Raw genomic sequence first — 11,647 nt, 5'->3', positions numbered from 1 at the left:
GAGAAACGGAATGACAAATATTACAACATCCATACAGATAAAAAAAGATAATATACCAGACGCTATCAGTAATTGATGGATCACAAAGAAACAACAACAACAACAACAACAACAATAATAATATTAATAATAATAATATGAAGATGGTGAGACTAAAACGTAATGAATTGGAAAAATAAAAGAATGGCAATGAAATATTACTTTAAACAATGACATTATTTAATAGCACATACAGTCAGGATATGATCAGGAAAGTGAGAGGAAATAGTGAAATTTGAAAGTATCATAATAAATAAATAAATAAATAAAAAATCATGTTCCAAAGATATGCAACATTCGAAAAAATAAAGATAAAATATATTTGGAAAAAATGGAAAATGGAAGAAAAAAAATGTTTCAATGTAGAGTGCACATTAAAACAGAAGATGGACCGTCAAATACATACATAAATGTGTGAATAAATATATTACATTGTTCGTGGATCAAAGACCAAAAAAATGTCACGATTAAACAATAAAATTAATTGCACATTTCGGTAAAGATCATGACTGCACTAATGCATTTTGATATTTTTTTCCGCGAGCAAAACCTGCTGAAATCTGTGTAGTGAACATTTTATTTTATTTCTTTTTCCAATTACTTTCGTGTCATGTATGTTGGTGTTTTGAAAGCCCGAAGTCTAAATGGAAGCGTCATTTGAAGCTCCCTCTCTCGACGATGCAACTTCCGCTTTCAGCATCTCCAACAGCTCCCGCTCCTCTCCTCCATCACAGCTTCCACGGCAGCTCCGGGCGGGGACGTAAACTTTTGCCCGTATCCGAGTGAAGACGCTTCCCCAGCTGCTCCTCGACAAGCGCCCGGCACCTCTGCGGACCCAAATGTGGCTGTCGGTTCCGACGCGGACATAAATAGGTGCGACATTCAGTGGCAGCAGCGCAGACGAGGACGCAGCGATGAACGTGCGCACAGAGGACCGCAGCTTTGGCTTTCTGCTCCGGGGTTGCTACTGAGAGGCGGCGAAGAGAAGCAGAAACACGACCAGGAGAGAGAAGCGGCGACCACAACAAGCGCGGAGCCGGGAGGGAGGGGACTGCATCGGGAGCCGAGCTGCATGTGAGACCGCCGGTCCGGAGCGATGCAGCCTGCGAGCAAGATCCTGACTCTGATCCTCCTCATCTTCATGGGCACAGAACTCACCCAGGTCTGAACCAGCCTTTCCTTTGTCTCCCAGCCAGCTGCTCATTTACAGCAAGTCAGATTAGCCGTTTTAAACAGATTACCGCGTGGGATTACGCGACGTGAAGCTGTTTTCGGGCTCCAGATACAGCGGCTACTGCGTGAAATGTCAATTCCCTCATTAGCTGTCGCTCAGGGACGAATACACACAAGGTTCCGCTGCCATTTGAACAGAAATGTAGTGTCGCGCCGTTACACTCGCACACAATACTGTTCATGCAAAACTGCAAAAGTCGACGGTCAATAAGGACTTCATTCATTTCATAGCACTCTCACTTCCACCAGTGAAAACACTGGCAAATTGTCCATCATCTCCTCAGTATTTCATTTGTGTTTTGACAACCTTCAAATGTTGTCATCATTGGAATATTCCGCAGTGCACGATCACTCAAAAATAAAAACAACAGTGTGTTAAGGGTAATTTATGTGGAGAAACACTATAACGCAAATCACGTTTGTACTTAAATTTGTCTCAAATAATGATAAAAAAATGACATTATTCATCTACATTCCAGTGAAACAGTTGCACGTCACGTGGTGATGACTTCATTTCAAGCAAAGAGATAGAAGACTAAGGTCGGGTCAAGTTCGGAAAGTGCACCAATGAAAGACAGCAAGGCGGAACTGAATGCTATATTTCTTAAATTCACAATCTAGGAACCCGTTGGAAGGGTCACATGACACAAAGCAGGTGGTACGTACGTGCTACCAAAGACGTCTCATTCTGTAGTTGTGATAATCGGTTTTCAGTAAGTGTCATTAGTTTTCTACACAGCTTCTACACGATCTATTGTTAATATAGATATAACTAGCCTAGCGACTAGCTATGTGTAGTTAGCTTAGCCATTCAACGAGACTTGCATGGAAGGTCCGTTGACAAAGTCAGTCTATTGATGATCAATGGAAGATTTGTTCATTGACAAGTGATGTGAAAGATGCTGCTCTAGCATACATAAACTAGCTAGCTTCTGTTTTAACATCTGAATCCCCAAGTAGCTGGGATAGACTCCCGCCATTCTAACCGGGGTCATAAATGGCAGAAAACACCTGGATGAAAGCTTCTAACTGAGGTGTGTTGCATGTACTGTATGAGGCACAGATGACTGTGCCAAGGGTTTTTGTGAGTTGGTACGGTATTCTAGTCAAGCTCTGTGTTCAAATACTCAAGCACAACATTTGTGTATGACCTTTGGATGCGTTGTTTTTTTGGCTCTTTATGAAGACGTTGGTAGCTCAAAGTGAACAACGTCATAGTTTGAGTCAGACATTTTCACCTACGATTTTATTACTGTTCACAACAAATGTTTTGGACTATAACGTAACTCATCAACGCCATGTTTGTCCGTTGGAGCTGCAAATAGCAGGAATGCCTCAAGTTGTGCATAGAAAACCTTGCAAATGTAGGTCAAACAGTGTGTGTGTGTAATTGTACACACACAACAGCAGTGATTGTAGAGTGAAGGGCAACAACGAAGAAAGACTTCATCTTCATTCATTTTTGGCACGATTGAAATGTAAGCTCCAAAACAACAGCTATCCTGCAGTGAAATATTTGGCCGTCTTGAGCTACTCTACGTGGAAAGACTCCTGAAAAGACAAGGAGCATTCTGATCTTCAGGTTCCTTTGTGCAGAGTTCCAGTCGTCCCTAGTCGTACTGGGATTTCGTAGTTGGAAGGTGGGAGAATTCCCCCGACCCCGACCGTGCAATCCAAGATGGCTGCCTGCAGTGTAGTGTGCCTGTAACATTGCGTATAGACACACACACACACAGACATATATACAGTATATATATATTCTGAGGTAAATGGAACCTTATTAGATTTAACCTGTGATTCGATCAGTAGACCAGGGCCGGGAAATAGAATTTCCTCACGAGTCACATGATACACTGTGACGGCTGTGATGGGTCGTCATGCTAATGCCAGCAAATGTTGGCAGCCTTTTGCTAACATGTCTAAACCATAAGGAAAGCACTGTATATCCTCCCCATTTAACTATTTCTAGCATGAATGATGCATCACTTGTATTATTAGTTTCTTCTTTTTATAGCACTTGTACAGTAGTACTGCTACTCACACTACTATCTTTATGTATTGCCAATAATAATAACTATGCAAAATCATAGAAACCAGTGTTGGATCTATTAAACTTGAACACAAATGTTGTTGTTTTCATTCAAAATACTGCAGGAAGCCAGTAATCGCTGGGGAAACTTTGTTTCACAATGGTCAATCAATGGACTTTGGGTTAAATCCAAATGGAAAATATCACTTATGCAAATCCCCACTAATGACTTCAGAGAGAGAGAAAACCTCTCTGTAGATGCATTGTTGTTGTCTTAAACTTGTAATTACCTCCTGTGTTTTCAAGACCATTAGCCAGCAAAAGCTTCCACGCTGAGAGTGGCTTCGTAGTCTGGACGCTCCATCATCTATGGTCTGAGTGATCTGAGGATTTACCTGAACCAGCAGCTGTATATCACAATCCAATTGTGTTTGGTAATTGGAGACAAAGAAAACCAGGCGGGGGTGGGACGAATAAATCCATGTGTGATATATATACCGGCTCAATAAAAACCCGGCTCACGGCTGCCGATCCATCGCTGATATAACCAGAGTGTTCGAGTCATATTGATGTGATATTGCTCTGACGAAAAACACGCCAGCAATTGATTTTGGCAAATTTATGAGGGAAATGTCACTGTGCCTGATGGGGGGGAGGGAGGATAGAGTGCCCTTTTGATGGTGTTCAGAACGAAGCTGGTTACGCAGATTCCACAAATTAGGAGAGATAAGAAGTACAGAAGACCTGCTGTGTCTCTCTGCAGATGGAGAGGACGCGTGTGACTGAGTTCCTCCGGAGGAAGTGTGGCACTGCGTGAGGGAGTCAAGTGCTGGACATGAATGAGTGAGAGAGTGGTGGGGTGTCACATGGGAGAAAGAGGAGAGGAGACAGTCTCGTTGGCATGGTGATGCGTTGGTGATCATGTTTGCTGATGATACAGTAGTTTGTGATGAGAGTCAGAAGGTGGCACCGGAGAGGCAGTGATATGGTCTGGAGAGATGAGAGGGATGTCTGTGACCGAGAAGGAGGAGGCGGAAATGGGAAGAGAGCTCACGCAGAAGATATAGGCGAAGAAGACAGTGCAGGCAGGGAGGAGATGCGTGTCAGAGTGAATCCTCAGTGGGCAGCGATGCCTGGATGTAAAGTTTAGAGCCTTGGGAGTCAGAGTTTGCACAGTCAGAGCTGATACTGAGGTTGTCATTGGACGAAAGATAAGACAAGGACATGTGGAGCAGTTTGGAGACATAGTTATGGTTTGGACCAAGCTTCTTGCAGTGATTGGGATTCTGTGTTCTTTGGGTGTTGGACCTTTTCTTCTGTCCTTCTGTGTGGGTTGAGATTTTCATTTCTGCTGTTGATTTTTTTCCCCCTCAATATTGCTTATTTGTAAGAATGAAACTGCTCTCGGTTTGGTTTTCAGTGTGGTATCTGGGGGCAGCGATTATGAGCCCGTATGAGTTTCCTGTTGTTGACTGTTTCCCATTTCTTGTTGATTTGATTTATTTATTTCCAACCGTTTCCCTCTCTCAGCTGTGCTCACGAGGTTTGGGTAGTTCCTGAAATCACTAGATCGCAGATACAAGACAGAGTCTTCCCCCTGGGGATCTGGAGTTGTACTAAATGCTCAGTCATCCTGGAGAGACTGAAAGTTGCCGAGAAAAGCCTTCTTGGAGGCCTCTTGGGTGCCTCACAAACAAGGTGTCCAAGTGGAGGCAGACCCAGGGCAGATTTTTGGGGTGCAGCTGCTTCCCTCACGACATGATTTTGGATTTTTTTTTCACCATTTATGGCTTTATTTTTCCAGCGATGAGTGTTTTTGTCACAATCGAGCTTGAATTGTTTTATCCACTCTGTTGCTAATGACCCAAGCTCTTAGCAGCCATGTTTTCTGGAGCAGTTCACGACCTCTTAGCGATTTATATATTGAGTGGCATGCACTCCTTGGAACACTGGGGACCTGTGAGGACTGTAGTTGAAGACTGACCCCCAGTAGAAATCCCGAATACGTCTTCTATCAGGGCTTATTCCGTAATCTGAAATGGTGGTTAAGCAGAGCGGCCAACTGCACAAATGTGCTGACACAATCGAACAATGGAGACCTTTTCCACTGATTGACGTTGGCCATCAGTGAGAGGAGGGGAGGCTGGTTTGTTTCACTTCCCTGACAGTGGGCCAGGATCACGCTCAGTGAGGGTCAAGGCCCATGTACAGTGACAGCATCTGACCACCACAGACAGTGTGTCCCACTGTGTCAGTGTGTCTGTGTCTGCCTCATCTGTTTGAAGGTAAGTCGATAGGTTTCCTCGGCTTGACTGTCGACTTCTTTCCAACAGAGAAGAAACACAAGCTGCCCTGACAGACTCTATTTAGTCTGTCGCTGCACTGGGAAACCACAGTAAATCTTCGCCGGCGGTTGGAGCCGATGTGAAACGACAGTCCGAAACTGTCCTTACTTTTGAACACAATGTTTCATGTTGAAGGTTGTTTCTTCATTATTACCATCATATTTGCTCAACTGTTAAGGAAACATGTTATAAACGAGCAGTATTTTCTTACTTTATTCATTCATATTTTCACCCCCAAAATCCTTCCACAGACATAGGCGTAGCTTGTCATCAGATATTTTTGTAGATGCCCCCACTTAAGCAGCCCCTCTTCGCCCCTGGGTGGAGAATACCATTTACTAAAGTGTCGACTTAAAATGTGGCACCATGGACGCATGGTTTGACAACAACAACACTCTGGTTCCGTTGTACTGCTTAGCTGCAGACGATCTTGAAGAGATGAGCAATCTTCTTTTGCCCTTGAACACTGTCGACGGGCAATTTTCGGCCATGATGTTGAGTCCGGTTGTTAAAGAGAGGCTGCTGGAGGATTGTAGATGAGCGTTCCAAGGTCGCCTTCGTGTAGAATTATTCCGCCAAGGAAGGCAGAGCATTGCTGTTGTTACAATGACCAAGAACGCCCTCCGTACAAAGCCCCTGCCTGTGGTGCAAGCATTGTTTTAGGGTAAAATAAACGCCAGGTGGCAGTAATCCTGGTACTACTTGTAGCAGAGCAATGACAGAACACTGTTAGCAGCTGGAACTGATGTTTATTTATCTCTCACTTGTCCCCAACGGCCTGGTATTAGAGGCCACCGGAGCCGATTCTGTGAAATGTGAAAAGATGCTCCACTACTTAGGGAAATAAATACAGTTCTAGAAGGCAACATTCTTGTTCTTGTAGTTTTATGAAGGGAGTTACAGATGGAGTTTGCTTTATATCTGGTGGTTAGATGGAATCTAAAGGCAATTTTTTTTCACTTCCACTTCAGCCCTGCTCCACTGCTGCATTTGCATCTATAAAAAGTGATAAGTAATCTGATCCACGTTCGAGTTATTGATGCCGACCGCACTTTACTCTCGGCTATATTGAAACTGCATTATCTCGTCGCCGCTTCAGGCTCATTCCGATAACCTTATCACAGCCAGATTGCTCGTCAGAATAAAAAAGCCATTAGAGCCGAATATAAAGCCGCGACCTCTGATGCTGAACAGCGACGCCCTGGTAATGACCGCATTAAGCCGCTCCACGCCACCGGCCAATTAGCACGGAGCGTTCTTTTCCACCACATCTGGCCATGTGCGGGGAGGGAGCCGCGGCGACGCCGCCTCCATTCCTTCGCTGGTGCTCAGCATCTGCTCCTCACCTCCCCGACGGCCGCGGGGCCTTTAGCATCACAGCACCTGACGAAAACAGATGGCGCCACCATGGCAACACCTTGACATCCACCAGCGACACAGGCGCTTGTGGAGAATTTGTCAAAATAAGAATCAGCGGCTCGGCAGCGGAGCTGATTTGCAACATGCGTGGTGTGATTGGCAGCCGAGGTTGGAGCTATTTATTATTCAGTATGTTCAGCGACGAGGCGAGTGCGAGCGAGCAGGAGCAAGAGAGGAGTGGGTTCTTTTTATGGAGCACTGGCGGGCGAGGAATTTGTAGATTTATTTAGAAACCAAATGGACTTCTTTCCTCCTCCTTTGCTGCAGTGGTGCTGCATTGTGAGTCTTCCAGTACGGCGTGTTGTTGTTTGGTGTTACTACCATGAGTAATACGAAGACGACGGATTCTTCTGGGTAAACATTTCCAGTGGAGACTCATGTCTAAGCTGAACGGTGTTGAAGGTGTTGTGAGGGAGGTGGCACCCTTCACCACTCACATGGGGTGAGAGGTGTGGGGCAATTCAAGATTCATCAATGAACTCCTGCTTGTTTTTGGTCTGTGGGAGGAAACCAGAGTGCAAAAAGCGAACATGCAAATGGACCAAAGAAAGGACATACTTGTCGGTTCACAACAAAAACAGGTTTTAAGTTGGATTCAAACCTGCAAGCCTTCTTGTGAGGCACAGGTGTACTGAATAATAAACAAGTGTCCCAGAAGAATACTGTGCTGTGTGACATCTTTCTAGGCTGAATTCATTTACAAGGTTCATCTTTTTGTGGATGTGAATTTTGCAGTAAATGAAAACATATTTTTGTAGTGTCATTAAATGGGTTAAAAAAATGTCATAGAATTCATTATATAATTGAACAGAAAGTAAAATATTACACTATCATAATCTGTAAAAAAACACAAAAGCATTGCCAGATATTTCATATCATCTCATTTGAAAATGAAACTTCATGTTTGGCCATCAAATTTTCGCCTCTCAGGGACCTCCTTCTGCTATAAATAAAACCAGGTCAAGTGCAGTGACACCTAACTATTATTCATGATGTGCAATGAAAATGTTAATGATGGGATCCTAAATCTGAAAACGTATTTAATGTTAACTAAATGCCAAAAGAAGAATGCATTGCATCGTCTGATATTGAGCCAAACCTTATGAGAAGACATTTCGCGACGGCACTTCTGAACAGTTCTATGTGAGTGTCATGGACGGGTGGAAGCCTCCCAAGAGACAAGGAGGCAAGAGGAGACCCTGCACTGCTCCACTTGCCATTGACAGTGATTTCGCGAAGAAAGAGGTGTGACACCAGATCAGGTGTCTTGCTGCAGATTTACCAGCCATTTTCCTTCCCACGTACTTGCGCAGACAGCCTATTTTCATGACATTACAGTGGATAACAGTTTATATTTGACTGAGAAAAAGACCAATAAAATGGGTCAATTACAATGAAAGCTTATCAGGCTTTTATTGATGAGTCTTTACAAGCATGCACTCCAAATGAAACAGTGAAGCGTTCAGGAGTGTATTGTGCTGCTGATCATCAAAACGACTGTACGTTTGAAAGTGTAAGGGAGCGATCGAGAGAGGTTTCTGGCCGACACCATCCAAGCCAGATTATTACGTTATCTCATGGAGCAGAATAAAAGGAGCAGCGAGTTTTCCCGGTGGTGTCGACCCCCCCTGCTGATACATGGCAGCAATCTGTGCAGCCGACATGAGTGTGAGCTGTAGCCACAAAGGTCATGATGAAGAGAGGGAAGATAAGAGAGCTGCAGCTGTGGCGAGAAAACAGAAGAGGGTCAGACAGACATTCACCATCTTTCACAGCCTTTTTTTTGTTTTTTTTTACTCAAAAAATGCGTTTCAGAGGCGACGCAGTGGCTCAAGAGACCTCATGTTTTATGCACAAGTGCATTTGAGCCCATAGGCTGCTGAGTTAACCTACATATGTGGACACACTCAGAAACAGAAATGCAGTCTGACATTTCGGAATACGGAGCTCTGAAACTGCCAGCAGCTAGATTTATAAACAATTGCATGTGAAGAAAGCCAAGATTGCAGAATTATTTCAAGACCACTGAAGCAAAAAATTAATTAATTAATAATAATAATAAAAATGCTTAATGTGTGTATATGTTTGAATTAAACACATTTATTTTAAATTAAAATGAAATCTAGATGGTCATTTTAATAAAGTCAAATAGTTATGTCAATATTTGTACAAATAGATATAGAAATATATAGCTGTGAAAATCCATACAAATATACACAGCACACGTGAAGGTGTATGTCCTGTGTGTTTAAATTTGAACGGCATGAATCAAGGAACATAAACGTCAACATTATGGGCAAAAATGTTTCAACGTGTTCATCACCTGGGTGGCAGTAATGAGTCTCAGTCGAGAGAAACACGCACAAGGGGGGACGTTCAAGAAGATAGCGACAAGAAATTGCAGAAAGATTATTTCCTCTTCAGTTTAACCATAAGTTTCTCATTATTCGTGGTTATTGTGGTAACATAGAGGTTGAATAAATGTATGTTTATGTTTAAATAGTTGAGGATTATGACAGGAAAACTCAAATCTAATCCATTAGTCTGCCAACACTGTTCGAATCTAGAAGTCCCCCTAGTGGTCCAAATACAATATAGCGCGTGATAATGAATAGAAATATAAAATTGCATTATCATTGCTAAACCTGTTAGTTATTGCAGCACAAGCGCAGTAAGATAATGATTTATATATTATATATATATATATATATAGTGGAAGGGCTTTTGTATGGTGTGAAAGACTTCAGTATGTTCATCTTGCATTCTTGTTTAGATGCATCGCTTTGTAAATGTCTTAAAAGTAATGTAGGATGTTTAGAATTGCTGAGAACATTTTAGGCTGCATACGTTAAAAGAATTATCCTCGATCACTCTCCGCATGTGCCCTTGCGCCCTTGCAGTACCGACACTTGCTTCTAGATGGCGGCACAGCCACATAAATCAAAGGCTGAGTTTCTTGACTGAAAGCGTTTCGGGTCCCACCAGAGATTTGCGCTCAGTTTTATACTGTTTCTTCCCCTTTTTCTTTCTTCTTTTTTATGTATGTATTTATTTTGCATACATTAGTGTTTAGATTGATCTTTGTTGCCACTCCTGTTTGGGGGTGGGGGTGGGGTGGAATATGGGGGTGCAGGAATGAGGCTTTCACTGGGGACCTAAATGTCACCGGCCGTAGTAAATAAATGATCAGTTGATAGTCAGTCCTCGCGGGGACCAGGCGCTGGAGCGGACCAGAACCTGGCTGACATCATCGCATCTGAGAAGACACCTCCTCCTTTTTTCTCCGCCTCCTCCTCCTCCTCCTCTTCCTCGCATCCACTCCGAGCAGCCACTAGTCCGTGATCAGGGCGCGCACCAAACAGGAGGCGGAACCAGAGAGTAGCCGAACATTCCGAACACCCGCACCCCGCAGGACGGACGCGCTCATGCCCGAAGCCCACTCCTCCTACCGGACTCGCCGAGTGAACCGTTGGACCGCCCGCACCAGCGCGTCTGTTGAAGATGTCCGAGCAAAGAGCGTCCGAGCAGCCGGAGACCCGGGAGAAAGTGCAAGCCGAAGTGGGCACCGCGACCCCCGTCCCGTGTTCGTCTGTAGAATGAAGGCGGCTTAAATTCCGTGGAAGTCCGTGCGCGTAAAACCAGCGAGACAAGATGACGGTGCCGCTGCTGAAGATCGGCGTCGTGCTCAGCACCATGGCGATGATCACCAACTGGATGTCGCAGACCCTCCCCTCCCTGGTGGGGCTCAACACCACCAAGCTGACGGCAGCGCAGGGGGGCTATCCGGACCGCAGCACGGGAGTAAGTGCGCGCATTGTCCGCCGTGTACGCGTAAAAGCTGCCTTTCCATTGATGATTCTCCAGCTGTGGAGTCTTTGTGTTGCTTCAGGTGGAAGCGCCTCTTGGTCGCTCACACACGAGCGATGGAGCGGCTGGATGTTGAATTAAACATTACGATCCGACGCTTAGTTGTGCCACATTATATTCGTATGATAACAGACCTTCATGGGAGTAAAGAACGGGACACTAGTAGGTGTAGTTTCTGAAGGTATTTCTCTCGCACCTGCGCCAAGTCAGCAGGTTGCAACGTAAAGCTGTTGATCAATGAACGCAGCATGTTGCCTTCTCTGCCACCCGTGGCTGCATCGTGAGATTTTCTCAATGGCGCTGTGTAGTAAAGCTCGAGCGTAGCTTCCGTCCAGGCGCTGAGTTGAGAGTGACGCAAAGCTGAGTTGCTCTCTGACGGATAAAGGTATGGGAGACTAAAACGCGCGCGCACTGAAGACTGAAATGTGCAGTGTGCGTAGTACAACTGGCCGTAAGTTGTGGTGACGGACAACGAGTTCAGAAAAAAAGCTCAGATATGGAGTGATAACGCTTTTTGGTGAAACAATTTGAGCAGAACTCGCATGACGGTGAACATTCAAGACGTTTGACTTCATCACAGTCTGTCATACAACCTCAAACTCAAACCCAGTGAAGACAAAGACTTGTTTTCTTCAGACTTTTTCTTTCTTGTTTTCTGATTTTTCCTCCAGCAAAATTTCTGTTTCTGCACATTCCGGTAATGTCAGCACCGATT

General features: G+C 44.4%; 1 protein-coding gene across 2 annotated transcripts in view; it reads left to right on the top strand.

The window, feature by feature from the left end:
* Positions 1 to 707: 707 nt before the first annotated feature.
* The window catches only part of olfm1b (olfactomedin 1b), a 34,524-nt gene continuing 23,584 nt past the window's right edge, over positions 708 to 11,647 (top strand). Inside the window, exon 1 of one of the 2 annotated variants that reach the window (XM_053862054.1) lies at positions 708 to 1,201. In XM_053862054.1, coding sequence (XP_053718029.1) covers positions 1,136 to 1,201 — 66 coding nt within the window. In that variant the 5' untranslated portion in view covers positions 708 to 1,135. Of the gene's footprint in view, positions 1,202 to 10,257; positions 10,867 to 11,647 lie in introns of those variants that run through there. The other variant, XM_053862044.1, reaches the window with a different exon arrangement.

The sequence above is a fragment of the Synchiropus splendidus genome, chromosome 1, assembly GCF_027744825.2.
Source record: "Synchiropus splendidus isolate RoL2022-P1 chromosome 1, RoL_Sspl_1.0, whole genome shotgun sequence".
Classification (NCBI taxonomy): Eukaryota; Metazoa; Chordata; class Actinopteri; order Syngnathiformes; family Callionymidae; genus Synchiropus; species Synchiropus splendidus.
This window is presented reverse-complemented; position numbering and strand designations above follow the sequence as displayed.